Source organism: Capsicum annuum, chromosome 5 (assembly GCF_002878395.1).
Source record: "Capsicum annuum cultivar UCD-10X-F1 chromosome 5, UCD10Xv1.1, whole genome shotgun sequence".
Lineage (NCBI taxonomy): Eukaryota > Viridiplantae > Streptophyta > Magnoliopsida > Solanales > Solanaceae > Capsicum > Capsicum annuum.
In genome coordinates, this window is record NC_061115.1 from 182,100,593 (window position 1) to 182,118,387 (window position 17,795).

Consider the following 17,795-nt stretch of genomic DNA (forward strand, 5'->3'; position numbering starts at 1 on the left):
TATGCGAGATAAAAATTAGGTGATATACATATTTACTGAGCATGAATGCATATACATAAAAATCAAATGCAAGACCAAGTATAACCATATGGTGTGTATCTGAATAACTGAATGACTGAATACTAAACACTTGGTCATACAAACCTAAACTGAACATAATCAAAATACTAAACTAAGGAGTGTGGGAGCTTACATTTAATTGGCATGTCTCAATATGAGATAATCGGGGTCCAACCTATAACCCCAATTAGAAAGGTGTCAGTACCTTGCCTTGCCAAGGGTACTAACACTGGCTGGCATGGATCCACTAAACTGATGTCCCAAAGGATTAAGGTCTCAGTACTTTACTGTCGGGTGACCCCTCATAACCTATGATGGCATCATAGTTTTTGAACTTACGGACTTTAACTAAAGGTCTTAGTCATTAACTGGCAAGTGAGCCTTCATCCCTTCGTTCACTCGGTACTAAGTACTACTCTCAATGTAACTGATACTGAATTATAACTGAGATATAAATTGGTAAGTGATATGCTTAATCATGATATTCTGAATATATAATACATGCATAATCTGAAGAACATCATGAATATATAAACTGATGCATTTTTAAAATCCTAGGTATTGGGTGTTCATAACCACTAGCACTGACTAATGCAACTAAACATGATTGAGTTCACTGACCATGATAAGATAATTTCTCAATTTAATGCCAACAACTCAACAACTTGAAATAATGGGGAAAATCATGTTCTCATACATAGGAGGTCACTAATCTCATAGAAAATACATACTCCTGGTCATACACATAAACTGGAAACAGTGAAAAGATTCATATTTGACCTGGAACCCAATAAAAGGAAAAGTAAATTGTGCTTATAAATTTAGAGAGTTCTTAGGACTTAGTGGGTGGAGGGGACTCGATGATGAAATCCCACATACCTGAAAACAAACCCCTTGAAGAATCTTTTTGAAACTTGAACTTACTTTTGATGAACCCTAGTTTGGCTATGGGAGAGAAGGAATTGTTTCTTTTCTATGTTTTGACTAATTTATGATTTATAAGAGGTTAGGGTAATTTTCTCACTTGATAATTGATTTTTAGGGGGCTTAAACGATATGTGTTGGGTTAAAACAGGGTGGAATTTACCAATGAGCCCTTGTTAAGAACGTGGAGGAATTTTGATTCCAGTCGTCACAGCTCACCCTATGACTCGTACCCTTTGGTCACGAGTCGTGAGTTTAGGTTTTGAGGTCTATGCTTTTTACTTATAAGGTAATGAATCCTCCTCCTAACGACTTATAAGATTTGATTATGAGTCGATAGGAGTAGCCATAGGTTGAGACTCAATTTTTGGGTTCCTTTCTGCTAAGCTGATGAGACCACCTAACAACTTATCGTCACTGATAATAAGTCATAGAGTATAGTCATTACCCCTGGGATGAAGTTTGAGATCTTCACTAGAGTGGCAATAACTCACGCATAATGACTCATTACATCTGGTAACGACTCATTACCAGAGTTGTTGTCACTGTAATGTGAAAGACCCTTAGGAAATTTTTCATAACTTTTAGCGCTTATATTATATTAAGGCGAGACTTGAGGCCTTGAAAAACTAATTTAATGGCCTATATTTTGATGGGTATAAGGCTTGAAAACTTAGGGTATTACAAGGATGGACTTGGTGTCCTTTATTTTGGATTTTAAATGGAACTTGAAAGTCTAATTTGATTATGTGAATTCATTTGGCATAATTAAATTAGTTTGCAAGCATAGTGGTATGATGATACCAAGTGGTAAATGCCTTAATGAATGACTACTGGGTTAATGGATTAGTTTAAGTGCAAATTATTTTAATTTGGGCTTAAAGAGAAAAGTGTAGCCATTAAGGTGTAAGTCCCTGGGGGGTGAACACTAGAAACGTTTGTCAGATTTGGGGGTCTATATGACCATATGCTTGGTTTACACTTAATATATATATTTGGGATTGTTATTGCCTATGGTGTCTTTAGTTTTTCCTCTATTTTTCCTTAGTTTGTGTAACTAACATGCACTAGGGACCTTTCAGTAGGGAAAGCTGAACCCACATAGGCCATCGGTTCCTTTAGTATGGATTGAGCTACACAGTTCAGCTTAAATCTTTAAACTCTCACATTCATGATCCTTTACCCTATCTCGATCCTATATATGTACATATGAATGTTGCATGTGGTTTTGACTGATTTTGGATATGGCATTATTTTATCATTTCTCCTGAGTTACATGCTAGTGCTTATCCCACTGATCGTCTTAGGACGCTATATTATTTTATGAAGTAGGCTACTAATACTTTTTTATTGCTCCTGCATAGCGTTAGGTGGTTGAGCACGTCTGTCGAGTTGTTGTGAAGTGGTGAGCCTCCATCTTTCAAAAGGCCTTATCATTTCCTTATTCTTTCTTTATTGACTTAGTACTTTTGAATTTATTTCTTCATTCATAGTCAGGGTATGTCCCAACTTGGTGTTCTAGTTTTAGAGTCTATTATGGACAAGTATGGGTTGGTTGCTGTTTTGAATCTTAATCTGCTTTTGAGCTATCTATTCATCTTCTTATTACTGTTTAATTGGTTACCGGTTTATTTTAATTATTGTAATCTTTAGGTTAGGCTAAGGGGGTGGTCTCCAGTCCATAGTGGACTTGATATACCCGTCACGGCCAGGCCCGAGGTTGGGTCATGAAAATAAGTTAATTATTTCTGCTGACTTTATTATTCTTGATTATGATGCATATAACAGGGTGTCAATTATATTAGGACATCCATTCTTAGAAATTGGTGGAGCACTGATAGATGCAAGAAACGACACTCTCAAAATGAGATTGAATGATGAAAAGGTGGTCTTAAGAGTGCACAAAGAACATAATGCACCCTCACACTACAAATAATTGTGCATGATCATAGATATGGAAGTAGATGAGTGTGGATTAAAGGATTGCAAACCTCCAATTAACTCTTTGGACTCTCTCCTAGAGTTGCCCTAATTAACAATTCAGCCTAAAATTGAGAAACTCAAAGGGGGCCCTGAAAAGGTAAGTGTGAGTTTAGTCGTGCCACGACAATAAATCAGGCACTGCATGGGAGGCAACCTAAGTTAAGGTATTTATTTTTATTTTTTTAGTTTTTATATAGTATCACCTTTGATTTTGTTTTTGTTTTATATTAACAGCTTGAAGAAAATTCTGAGTACTGAAGATTTGAGCTAAGAAGCATGGCAAAAACTGAGTGCAGAGCCCTCCAGACCTCTTTTGATGGATATAATGCTACTATCTAGGCCTCAAAAAGGATTCCTAATCCTTATTATTTTATTTATACTTTGGCGACAAAGTATGATTTTAAGTGTGGGGTGGGTAATCTTCTGATTGTTCAGGGTGAAGTGCGCGATAGGATTTTTATTTTGATTTATTTTATAGGTTTTAAATAAATTTAAAAAATTACAAAAAAAAATTATCTTTTTTTATTTTATCTTTCTTTATTTTTAGTTTGTGGTGTTTGGTCTGTTTAGTATAAGTACACTTTACCCAACCCTCTATTTTTCTTTTCAATTCTTTTTTAGGGAGAGCCCTTTGAGCCCAATATCTTTTTTTATTTCTAGGAGTAATTTTAAATTTTTTGTAATTAGGAATAAATGGAGATGTTCTTTCTAAGTTCTATATATGATTACATGATACAAGTTGGTTTTGAATGTAAAATCATGTGTAATGAGTTGAATGGTTATTTTCAGACACCTAGACTCATTTAATTGACTCCTGTATGATGTTGTCTTAATTTTGAATTCTTGTTATTGCTTGGTTTAGAGCCTATAGAGATCCTTCTTGGGTTAAACATGTTTCATGTATGTGTGAGAAGTTTTTGTTATATTCCATATATGCATATTGATGTCTAGAACTTGTCCGGTTGTGTTTGCAAAGAAAAATAAATAATATTGAGTTTGGCAAATGATATAGGCAACTCTTTCATATCTATGTTTTATATGTACTTTATCCACCTTTCTACATGAGCTTAGTTAGCCTCGTTGAGTCTTTGGCCTATTCTTTGGTAGCCTCATATGTAGCTTTTCTCTTTCTTTCAATTGACCGTAATTTAATCTAAAACTCCTAAGCTCTTTTGTTGAGAAATTAATATGTTAAGAAGTGTAAAATTTAATAAGGAAAAGGTGAAAGTGAAGCCTCAAAATAATAGTTATTGATGTGTTGAAAAATTGTATGTGTTGTGGTTGGGAGTAATGTGATGAAAAGAAAAAAAATTGATCAAAAGTGAATCATGTATTGATAGTCAATACTTCTTACTAAAGATGTGTGAACTAGCTTAAAGAGATGGGGAAAAACAAAAGAGAGGTGGGAAGATAAAAGTGGTAAAAATTAGTTGATTAGAGAGAATTCCAATGTACAGTGTGATGTATTAAAACGCTTGAAAAACTTAGTCACTATTATTGGCCAGAATAGTTCCTTGATTGACATAGTGTAAGGAGTTGTTCAAGGACAAACAAGACTTTAAATGTGGGGTGGTGATCTTGGGCATATTTATACATCCAATCGTTACTTATTTCCCTTATTTTTTATGAGGTACACTGCATATATATTCATTTGATTAAGCTTAACTTATGTTCGTGAACTAATAGTTTCAATTTCATAGTCTAATACTTTTTTTAATATTATTTTCTTAATATCTATAATTTCTATATCTCTAAGTATATATAAGATTTTTGATTTTGATGTCAACACCGAGTTTGTGGATTATTGAAGACGTTGGGATCAATATCGGGAAGAAAGAAGAACTTACAAAGATGTTTAAAGGAAACTACAAGCTATAGGACTCAAAGAAAGTGGGAAATTAGAGGTTGAAACATGCCTCCATATATAGTACAGAGCAGGTAAAAAATTGAATGGCAAGATATAGTGAAGATGCGCGATGAAGTCGTGCCACGCCACTTGAGCCATGTTATAAGAGCATGGCGTATGGAAGGGAATTCTCGACAGCTTTTAGCTCTGTACTGTAAATAGGACATTTATTTTAATTTATTGGGATTATTCTTGGATAACTAGGGAATGAAAAACACATTATACAGCTTCAAATAGGCTTTTTATTCTTCTATTTTCATTACTTAATTATTGTATAAATTACATCAACTTGGTGATTGTAAATTAGATTGTGAGTGGCTAAAAACCCTCTTTCTAGGGTTGAGGCTACGAACATGATTTCATAGAATTCAATTAAGTTGGTTTAAAGCTGATTGTCATATTTGGTTGTTCATATGTTCCTGTACTTACTATTTTATTGACTCGCGACCTTTAGAATACACCTATATTTCTATTGTGAGCCCAAAAAGAGGAACATTAGATTCGATTGTGGAACATGTGGAGTGGGTTCTTGTGTTTTAGATGAATTAAAGACAGGGTTCGTGATTAGGGTAGGAATCTACCTAATTCGCCCCATTTGGTTCATATACAAGATGAAATATAAATACGTTTGAATTAGTTCTCACATGCCCGCGCAGTGATGTAGTTATGGGGCTAATTTAAGTAGACAATCAGAGACTTAAAGAATCATAATCATGTTATCAATCTCATTAATCGACAACCAAGATAGTGAACTTGACCAATGAGATTGTATAGCTTTGTAGGATTGTTCAAATTGCCCTGACCCTGGATTCCTCATTATTGTTTCAAACACTTTATATTCTCGTTATTGTTTATTGTTATGTTCAAATTGCCAAAACTCAAACTTTATTTTGGTTACAACTCACACTTATTTAATCTCACTAGTAATGCTAGAATTGGATTGCTTACTAAACACCAAGTCCTTATGAGATCGATATTCTACTCGAAAGGACCACTTTATTAATTGCATGACCGCGTACAGTTGCGTGTGCATTTGAACGCAACAAAAACTCTATTGTAAAGTCTTTTTTAGATATCCTCCGAAGATATGATGAGATGAATGTGATACCTCTATTTTTAATCAGATTTTTCAAATTTGAACTCTAAGAATTAAGAATTTCTTTGTATAGTGTGTCTTCCTCTTATAATAAACCTATACCTCATTACTAGAAATAGAGGTTTTTTCCACCGCATTCAATAGGAAAGTTGTGCTATGAGCCTATGAAACATTATTTTTCCACTCATTTCCTATTGAACTAGCTCATTGAAAAAACGCATGGTGGAAAACATATTCTCACTGAAATACTCACTAGAAAGAGTCCTAATTTTTACACTACTATATTTTTTTTTCGCATTGATTTAATCAAAATATCAGTGAAATAAGCCACTGAATAATTTTCAACGAGAAATTTTAATGAAAAAATAGTTAATTTTTTAGTAGTACCTGGATGACACCATTATTGTTGGATCAGTAAGTTTTAGATGCCGAATTATTGTATTACTTATATGTTGATGTCATTAACTTTTTGGTTGATCACTTGCAGATTGGACCAGTTGTGCGAGATTATCAAAACTTAAAGGAGTTATTTTGGAAAATAAAAACCTATGAGGAGCTATTCTTCAATATATATAATTAAGAAATGGAAGAGGAAATTTTTTATTAGTCTAAATAGTTTGAGTTTTCATTATAAATGAAAATATATTTCTTCTTATGTAGTGTCGCCATCTTTTTAATTAAAAAAATATATCTTGTCTATTACTTTAATGAATAGATTTTAAATGGGAAAGGGAAGGGAAATCGTGTATCATGTTTTATAGCTGCCGAATCAAAAAAATTAAACAAATAAGTCTGCAGAAAAATAAAAAATGGTCTCTTCAAATTTTATAATTTTGTGAAATACCAATATAATTTTAACTTTTTTAATCATTTGATATCTAAAATTCAGTGATAAAACTAAACTATAATGAACATTTAAAAGAAATTGATTCCGGTAAAAGAAAAAATTCTAGTATCAAAATCGAACGAAAATATCTGATTGATACTAAAGAAATCTCATCCACTATGTTATATCCCTTGATAGTTGTTCGCCTTCACTTGTTTATTGTAATACCAAATTAAATTCTTTCATGTACATTTCATTGAACTTTTGATATGATGGTACATCATATCTATAATGTCAAAACAAATCTACAAGTTGTCCAGACTAATATTTTTTATTTTGTACTGTATCCTGGAATCCAAATTTTAATTATTTCCTCATGCGCATCACTTTCATTCAATATAATTATTTTAGTACTGATGATAATAAGCATGGCCTGTTTTATAACTGCTCATTACATATGATTACAATCCACTATCTATAGTAAAGTTAATACTTGTCTTCTTCTTCTTCTTGTGTCTATCAAGAAAAGAAAAGAAAATAATTTCATTTTGATCTAAGTTTAGAATCAGTCTAAAATGTCCACGAAAATTCATTTTGATCCATTTCACAATCAAATTATTTCTCAAAAATTCAATCCTTCATATTCAAGAAGATCATATGTTCATTTCAAGAAGATCAACAAGCCTCTCAATTTCCTAAATTCCAATGCAAAGATTGGAACATTCATGTAAGTTTTAATTTTCTTTTCTCTTTTTTGTTTTACAATATTTCCAAAGTTTATTAACTAATCATGTGTATGTATTATTTTTTCAAATAGTGTTAGGTGCAACTCAGCCAACAGTACTGGATCAGAAGCTTCACTTCCTGGAAAATCTCCATCTTCTGAATGGTAATAATATATTTTTCTTTTTGTTATTTGTCTACCAAAAAGAGAGAATAATAATTAATCTAACTAGTTGTCTGTCCAGCCGCTTAAACATAAAAGTATCTGGGTGTATGTATAATATGTATATAACAGTGTATTATGTATTATTCATGTATAATATATATATAACAGTGTATTATGTATTATTCCTGTATAATACGTATATAAGAGTGTATTAGCTATTGACGGTTAAGAAAAACAAATAGTGAATTCGACTGACTATATATATTTGTAAACATTTAAAAAGGAAAAAAAACTACAAAGATTTATGTACTGAACTAGTTGGTTTTCGAAGTTATCATGTTTTCAAGTTGACATATGCAGGAAAAAATGGTTGTTGGGATTTTTTCTACCTATACTGCTACCTGCATTCAAGAACAAAGTCAGCCCTTTACAACTGCTCAAAAGTAAGTAAAAATTAACTTTTCTTTGAAGTATGATAAGTAAAACTTTTACTTTTCTGTGAAGTGTGATGAATCCCTATGTACAACTAATATTAACATAATTAATGTTTATATATATAGGAAGAGTTAAATTATATATACATTTAGGTCAACGAAAGATATCTACAAGTAATTAGTGTTCTTAAAATATGGGACGCATTTCGACAGATAAATTATATATTACAAGGTTAAAATTATTGTATAATAAATGTTCAATTTCTTTTACTTTTTCACATCTTAAATTCTCTAGCTCCATCATTAACTACAATAGATAAAGAGATCTGATGGTATAAAATTTATTTTGAACTGATAATATATATAACTTACACTTACAGAAAATATTATTTATTTTTGGATTTGTTTTTAAAGGCAATGTGGATAAAGCATTAAAAACAGTGGAAACTATGACTGAGATAGTGGAGGAGGTAGCTGAGGAAGTAGAAAAGGTTGCTGAAGAGGTTGAAAAGAAACTTCCTGGAGATTCAAAGTTTAAAGAAAGTCTTGATTCAATAGAAAATTTAGCTAAAGGAGCTGTCAAATATGCCAACCAAGCTCAAGATATCATTCACAAGGTCGGTATTGGGGAGATCCAAAATCTAAAGTTTGTGAATTTTTTAATAATCTTAAATTATACTTCTTTTGCTTCAAAAAGAATGGCCAGTTTAACTTGGCACGAAATTTAAGAAAATAAAAAAGATTTTCAAATCTTGTGATCCTAAATTAAAATTATGTTAAATGTATCAAAATGGTCTTTAATCTTGAGGTCTTAAACATGTCATATGGAAAGTTGAATTAAAAGTATTGCCAAAAAAGTAAATGATCATTCTTTTTTAAATGGGCTAAAAAGAAAAGTAGTTCATTCGTTTTTAAATGAATGGAGTAGTTAAATTTTTCACATTCAAATTATAAGTATTTAATGCATTTCTCTCTCTTTATATATATCTATAATATATTAAAAATGTAAAAACCCTTTAAAAAATGAATTAAATTTTTTTGTTTTTCATTAAAAGTCTTTGCTTTAGATAAAATCATCTTTTTCACTATTTTTTCCTAATATTTAAAAGTTAAAAATTAATTAAATATATTTATGGTTAAAAAAATTTCCTTATTAGAAGACATTAGAATTTCAATAGCTTTTTCTAATTTAATAGTTAAAAATTAATTAAATATATTTATAGTAAAACCTTTCATTATTAAAAGTCATCAAAATTAATGAAAACTGTTACTTTTTCTATTAGTTTAAGAATTTTAAATCAACTAAATTTGATTTTAAGAAGATTTGAAAAATCTAAAAATAAATATAAAACTATTAAAATAAGAAAAATTAAGAAGTTCCAGATTTTTAAATGTTTTAAGTACATAATAAAATGTAATCAATAAATTTATAAACATTTGACTTTAAAAATAAGGAAAGAATTTAAATATAAAAATAAATTATAACAAAAATATGGTTCAAATTGATGTCTCTCTCTTAGCCTGTGGCAACAAGGGAAAGAGGTACCTAAATGCAAAAGTGATGATCCATCAACCACTTGAAACTGGTAAAACATAGATTAGTATATGTTTATGTTTACTCATTATATTAAAGTGTGAAAGATTTTTGAAAAGTGATTTGAATTTATACACTTTATTAAAAAATCTCCGCAATAAATAAAATTATTTAAATTCTAACTAATCAAACGTTACAGGTGCGTTAAACTAGTATATATATATATATATATATATATATATATATATATATATATATAAAGCATGTGAATAAAAATTACTGGATTTTCTTGAAGTCATAATCTCTAGATGCACCACCGAGTCCCTATCCTATTTTTGCACTGGGGCAGATTTAAATGGACTGACATGAATAATAGGAGCTCAATCTTTTATGATAGAAAAATTTTTCCAAAATCAATCTTTAGGATCAATTGCAAAATTTAAAATATGAGGATAATGAGTTAGTTCCACAAACTTTTTTCTCCACATAAATAAGAGGTTTAGTTCGCATAGCACAGAGATCAAATTGGTAGCCTAAATCACAAGTCCCCTAGTTTTTTTTCACTTGAAATGATATGGTATAGAAGGATTGGTGGTCCCTATAGTTCATTATGTTAGTTACAAGTTATTTACTTTCACACTTAAGCCTCTCGTCTTATTTTATTAATTTTATATTTTAGTCCTTGTAATAGTTTACTTTGGAATTAATCCTTATGTCTGTTATATTAAGCATAATGAGAATTGGATTTTCTTCTTTCCACTCTATCTTTTCTTCTAGCTTTTAATTTCTAAATTTAGCTCAACAATATCTCAAACCATATTAGTGATATCAGAGCACTTTCTGACTCTGTGAAAATTTAGTTATGACGGTGAAATTAGGGAAGTAATCAATCAACTTGATCTGTTAGCTACTTACATGGTTAACATTGTTTTCCGTCAAAACTAGTTGGAATCGATGAACGAAAAATCAGTTACTAAAGGCATAGAGACTTCGAAGGCAACAATAATGGGGTCACTAGTTAATCCTACTCTTGTGCTAAACCTTAAAATACTCCCAACTTGCATCTACCTAAACCTGCTTACCCTACTGAAAAGGAAATGCCGGGAGAAAAAGGTTAACTCCTACAAAACTGAGTGACCGAAGAGCAAAAGGTCTATATTATGTTTGTGATGAAAACTATGAGGAAGGGCATGTTTCACAGGGGGGAAGGTAGGATCAGTTGGCAATTTATGAGTCACTAATTCAGTGCTTAAACCAGGCATATCATCATAAGACCATGCAAAAACATCCTTATAATCAATTAAAGCTTGAATCATTCTATCTTTTAGTTGTGGCAAAGCATGTACACTGATTTTAGTTTTCCTAAAATCTTCTCGATTCCCTAGATTAATTGGCTCAGTTTCATTAAAATTAGGATTCTGCTTGTCTTCAAACTGTTCTAACTCTTTGCTTATTTCTTCTAGTGCCTCTTCTTCATCATATTCCCCATCTTGCTACATTATATCTTGATTAGTTTGGATTTTAAGATCACGCTAAAAATTCTTCATGCATGTCATTTCATTAGAGTCAGCATAAAGAGAACTGTATAAAGAAAAGACAAAACAAAATACATTAGACACAAAATAAAAGGTACATTGAATTTCATTAAAAGGGAAAGATAGAAGGGTTTAAACACAAACAACAAACTATAAACAAGCTAAATTCTGAGTTACAACCCTGGAACAACTCGAAAAACTGAAAGGAAAACAAAACGAACTACCAAAACTTCCTCCTGACGGGGAGAGGAATGACTTCCCAATTGTTGAGATGTACAGCTGGGCCATGAACTGTATATCTGCCATACTGGTAACATCTCCTACTTCAACCATGTCAACTTTAATCAACAGGTTCTGGAAGTCATCAACCAATTCAGCTTCAAATTCTACAGGCTTTATAACACCGCTCTTGACAAATGACTCACTGAACAGCAGTGGTGGGTGGGGGAGTGACCATGCTTCCTTTTTCCTTTCCTTGGCCTTCTTCAGATCTTCAATCGTAGGTTCAAAACCCAAACCAAAAGTGCTCATGCTCTCCCTCGGACATATGGGATGAACTATACCGTGCAGAGACACTCCCAAACCCCTTCCTAGCTCGAATTCGTATTTTAACATTTTATTTATCATCATGACAGAAGCGGGAGACAATTGTGGCCCTAGAATAACCTGCCCTTCAAAGATACGATAAACAGACACTATATCAAAAGTTTGATAGACAAATGTCTCCTCTACGTTGTTCACTTCAATAAGAGACAAGGGATAATCTTCATAGGCGGACAAATCCCCTTCATAATGAATAACCACTTCTTGCCTGTCATGCTCAAACTTGATCATCTGGTGCAACGTAGATGCAACCGCCTTGGCCTTGTGTATCCACGGTTTTCCCAACAACAGATTGCAAGAGGAGTCTATATTCAATAGTTGAAACTCTATTGTAAATTCAACAGGCCCTATAATCAACATCAGTTCTATTTCGCCAATGGATTTTGATTTTACTCCATCGAAAGCCCTGACACATACATTGTTGGGTCTGATCCTCTCAACACCAATGTTCAACTTTTGTAAGGTGAAAATAGGAAAAATATTTACGCCAAAACCTCTGTCAATCATGACATAAGTGATGTATAAATCTTTACACTTCACGGTAGTGTAAAGACCCCGATTATGCCCCATACCTTCAACTGACAATTCGTCATCAGAGAAGCTGATTCGATTTACTTTGAAAATTTTTTTGACCATTTTCTCAAGCTTATTTACCATAATCTCCCTAGGAATGTATGCTTCGTTCAATACCTTCAGTATAATGTCACAATGTTCCTTGGAATGCAACAACAAAGATAAGAGGAAAATTTGAGCAGGGGTCTTCTTTAACTGAGCTATTATTGAATACTCTGGCAATTTCATCTTTTTAAAAAATTCTTCAGCTTCTTCTTCGGTGAAAGGCTTTTTTAGAGAAAAAGGCCCACTCACCACTGGCTTGGGCTTCCTCAAACCTTTAGTCATGAAGCATCTTTCTGACTGAGTCATACCCCCTACCTCATCTACTTCTTCCTCGACTACCTTCCCCTGATAAGTCATCACAGTCCATTTATAGTTCCAGGGAATTTTTTTCGTATCAACTATCGAAGATTGGGTCACTGGTTTGATGATAATAGGCACTGCAAGTGATCCTTTCACTGTTAAGATAGGCTTACCCGGAGCTCCTACCACCGTCAACTTAGGTTTGTCCTGACTTAAACCAACATCTTTTCTGGTGCCTTGTACCGTGATCACGGGTTTCTTTGTGCTCCCTTGGACTTTATCTTTTCTTATTCCTTCCTGGCTTAATGACATTGCTTTCAACGAATCTATCGCATTCACCGATTTATCCTCATTGGTCTGTATTCTCATAATAGGCTTATAACACATCGATGATTCTTTGCCATCATATATTAACTCCAACATATTAGTTTCAACATGGCTTGGAAATGGATTCTGGTTAATGTTTGGAACTTCCGGGGCCTTGACCAAAATCTAATTTGTGTCGATTAAATCTTTGACAACTCTCTTTAAATACCATCATTTCTTGATATCATGGCCTGACATGTCAGAAAAACATGCACACCTTAAGGAATAATCAAGATTCCTCGGAGGTGGAATTGAGAGCCTTCCTTAGATTGGGTTCAAGACCTTCATCTTTCTCAACCTATCAAACAAATAGCATATGATTCCCCAAGAGGTGTGAACTGATTTTTGACCATCTTCTCTTTCTTATACTCGGGCCTAGGTTGGAAACCGGGTCTGGAGGGGTTTTGGTAATTTGGTGACGCTAATGGATGATTTTGTGGATCTTGTGCGCCTCATTACGGGTAAGAAGAGGTTTAGGCATATGGTTACGCGCTATATACTGGGCACGGGGATGGTGAAATAGAATATAGTGGGTTTTTTTACAGGGTAGTAATGGTGGGGAAGAATATATAGAGCTTTAGCGTATGCGTAGGCTTAGGCGTGGGATTGGGGATAAGGGCGAGGCGGTCTTTTGGGATAGAAATGAGTTCCAACTACAATGGTTGCCACATCCTCTTTCTTCTTCTTACCTTCGAACACTTCAGAGCTACCTTGAATCGCTTGGGTGGTGGCTTTTTATGCGGCAAAACTCACTATTCGGCCGGTCTTGATTTCGTCCTCTATCATCTCTCCCATTTTGAAGACTTCAATAAAAGACTTTCCCGTTGCCAGAAGTAAATGCTGAAAATAGGTCTCATCCTGTGCCTGAATGAAGACCTCTACCAGCTTACTCTCCTTCATTGGAGGCTTTACCTTGGAGGCATGTTCATGCCATCTTATCGCGTATTCCCTAAAGCCTTCAGTACTTTTCTTCTTCATGTTGACCAAGGGTTTTTCTTCAGGAATCAGGTCGACGTTATACTGAAATTATTACACAAACTCAGTAGCTAAGTCAACCCAGCTGTTCTATTTGTCAATATCCTATCGACAAACGACTCAGAAGCCAGATCGAAAAAACTCTCGCCAAAGAAAGTCATAAGCAACTCTTTCGTTCCTCCTGCAGTTCTCAATTGGTTGCAATAACGTCTCAAGTACACTACGGGATCACCGTGCCAAGCATACTTCTTAAATTTGGGCATTTTAAAACCAAGTGGAAGGTTAAAGTCTGGGAATATACAAAGATCTTTATAGGAAACACTCTTATAACCTCTAATTCCCTGCAAATTTCTCATGGTCTGTTCCGAACTTTTCAGTTTTCGCACCAAGACTTCTTATTCCTCTGTTGCAATAGGCTTCTCCATATCAAATGAAAATGCAGGTGGCTGAGTGTACCCATACGGTTCATTCATGCTCAAAGTAGGTTTCTGGGCATAATACTGATCATCCGAAACCTTCAATACTGGCTCAGTAGTAGACTGAGGGAGTACCATCGTCGGGCACACAGCATAGGTAGGGGCTTCAGGTGGTGGTGGAGCCGCAGACACAGGCCGTTACAGGTGGCACCGGCTGAGCAGCGGGACTTGGTTGGCGAACTACCAAGGGCACACTAGGGTGCCAGGATAATATTGACGCAAACTGAATCCTGGCGCGTGCACAGGTGACTCAGTGGAAGCAAAGAATTGCACCTAAGAGTGCGGTGGGCAATTAGAGATATTCCCAAGATCTTTGGGAAGTAGAGGTGGAGGCATTCTGATATCCCATGCTCGGTGCAGATCTATCAACTGTTGTCTGAGCCTTACTACCTCATCATTGCATTCTGAACTTTTTTCCTTGGGATCCTAATTCGGGTCCATGAGCAAATTTTTAATCTCTCTGCTAGCCATGCCAAGCTTTGGTTTTTATCTAGTGAAGTATGGGTGACTAGCCATAGTGCAACAACACCAACCATTTTTATCTGAAAGAACATGCTCATCCAAGACAACACCCGTTAGGATTAGATCACACAACAAACATGGGAATCACATTTGCAAAATTTTATTATATTCATGCGTATTTCTACTAGCCTTTAAGGCTAGCGAGGTCATTTTAACATCATCCCGACCTTTCTTCTATGCCCAATGGCTTCTTTCTTCCAACCACACCTCTTTTTTTCTTTTCGCCCCCACTTTCTCTTCTTTTCATCAATCTCTTTTCTTTTACCTTATTCTCTCATCACTCTTTCTGTTTTTTTTTCTTGTCTCGCTATCTACCTTCTTTCTATCATTCTTTATGACTATTGTTTTTCTTTAAAAGAGGAAAAATAATGAAGAACGAAGAAACAAAATGATTAGATCAAACCCACAAGTAGATTGCCTACGTATCATGTTGTACATGAATCAGATCTTGCGTAGTTCAGGCAGCGCATGAATAACTATCACAAAGTTGAAGTTTTTTTTGACGAAAAATAAACAAAAGAAAGAACAATGCAACGTCACAACATTTCATAAAAAGAAAACTAAAATCGACTTCGAATTTAAGGCAACCTTAACACTAATCAACAAAAACTAAACAACACTCTAGACCCACAGGACAACATGTGTGACATTCCTAATGAAGACCCTAAAGTTAAAACAAACTCGACACGAACTCAACAAAGATACAACAATACAATGACATAAAAATAAAGGACTCAAACTAAGATGAGAAGTGCCCCTTCAAACTGCTACACCGCGTGACGACCCTGGCCGAGATAGACATATCTGGGAAACTCTCACCTTACCAGTCAAATTTTCCATCATACCCTGCAATAACACCTTGATATTCGGGAGAAAACTCCAAGCACGTGTTGCTTCCTCTTGGGGAGTGCACCTGAAAAAACTGTTCTGATACCCTTCTACAATTGTAAGCAACCCTGACAATTAAAATCTCAACTTCTCTACCTTGGCTCTCGCACTTTCATCCTGAAGGTCATCAACTATACATTCTTCACGTATTCTCCCTCTAAGTTTTGCTGGTAACGGCCTACTAACACCTCGAGGAATAGATTGTAGCCAAATTCCATATCTTGGAGTGTATCCTGGATTATCTAAACCTTCCTTGAGGGTATTCATGCTCTGTCACATTGCATTATCCTAGAACTGCTCTTATTTAATCTCATCCCTAGCTTGGTCTCTAAAATACTCAACATCCTTTTGGAGGTCCATTATCGATGGGACATTTTGCAATCTGCCCAACTGACGCATTACCCTAAGAGGAGTGTATGGTCGAGTACAATTAAGCTCCAACAGAACTAGAAGGATTTGCATGCTACATCCGACCAAGATTGTTTTCGGACGAAGCCAAAAACAGGTCCACAGAACATTGTCATCTGTTCTTGATTCGAGAAATTTAATCCAAGCCTCGAATCCCACTAGAAATGAGAATTTGTCAAAGCTCATTCTTTATTCCATGGATTTCACTCGATCGGAGAGAAAACGGTCAATGACATCTGCTTTTATCAAAGACGGAGCATGGCAATGCTCCATCATCCATAGATGCAACACTGGATTACTTCCTTCGAAGAACTGTATCCCCCTTTTTATTTCAGTTTGGGCCTTATATATCTCTACTAAAATCATAGGCACTAGAGTAACCTTGCCCCCTTGATCCTTATGAAATAAGGTCATCACTACAGATTGCAACCGATTATTAATATGTCTTTCATCTTTTGGAAATACTAAAGGGCCTAACAAAGTGAGAGAAAAGATATCAAGACGCTTTCTTTCCCATTTCTTCTTAGTTATATGAAATTCATCCAAAAAATAATCAAAACCTCCCAATGATCCGAATCGAGCGAATAAGTAATCTAGGGAAATCCATGATTGATTAAGACATCCCAAAAGCATATTCTTACTCTTTAAACCACAATGCTGAAGAAAGCTCGAGCCAGTATAATTGTGGGCTCGGATCATCTTTAGAACGATATAAGATAACCGACACAGACCAAATATTTCCACCAGAGTAGGCGTCATCTCACATTTTCCCAACCTAAACACCAAACTACTAGGATCCCAAAAAGTTGACGCTGCCTCTATCAGATCTGGACGGGGCGTAAGACGTAAGAGGACTGTAAGATTACCCAATACTATTTATAGCTTGTGATGCTTAGTGTAGTTAAACGTACCCCACCACTTGACTAGCTTTTTAGGGACCTTAGAAACCATTCTAACTCTAGACCTCGTGGTTGGGTCCATTCTGAAATAACACATAGGACATTAACTTAACAAGCAATTCAATTAGTGCAAAAGATTTCTAACCCTTGGGATTTTGACACAGACATATGTCGAAGGGACAGACCACTTATGACTCCAAATCACTAAATAGTACCGCCGAATGAAATCAACCTACTTGGAAAGGACCAATTAACAGTACTAGATTACGAGGAGAAAGACCCTAGGCTAAGATTAAGACAAAGACCAAATATAAAAGATTACCGGACCCACCGAGGGTTTCCTACGTATCTTGCCCCGAGGGGAGGAAATCAGGTATGCGTAGTTTGTCCAGATTGGATAACTAACGATTAACTGACAGACTAACCCTAACTTAAGAGACACAATCAAAGACAGGCGAATACAAAATGTCAATAAAATCTTTTTTGGGTTTTTAATTAGACACTTCAAATAAAACTAAAACCAACAACTATAAAAGAAAATAATTTTTATTTG

At 34.5% G+C, this 17,795-nt stretch overlaps 1 protein-coding gene across 3 annotated transcripts in view; it reads left to right on the forward strand.

Annotated features, from left to right (window-relative positions):
• Window positions 1–7,237: 7,237 nt before the first annotated feature.
• Window positions 7,238–17,795, forward strand: part of LOC107871972 — a 41,464-nt gene continuing 30,906 nt past the window's right edge. For 2 of the 3 annotated variants that reach the window (XM_016718809.2, XM_047413283.1), the window contains exons 1-4: window positions 7,238–7,522; window positions 7,613–7,684; window positions 8,045–8,127; window positions 8,533–8,735. In XM_016718809.2, the coding sequence (XP_016574295.2) occupies window positions 7,371–7,522; window positions 7,613–7,684; window positions 8,045–8,127; window positions 8,533–8,735 (510 nt within the window). In that variant the 5' untranslated portion in view covers window positions 7,238–7,370. The remainder of the gene's footprint in view (window positions 7,523–7,612; window positions 7,685–8,044; window positions 8,128–8,532; window positions 8,736–17,795) is intronic. The other variant, XM_047413284.1, reaches the window with a different exon arrangement.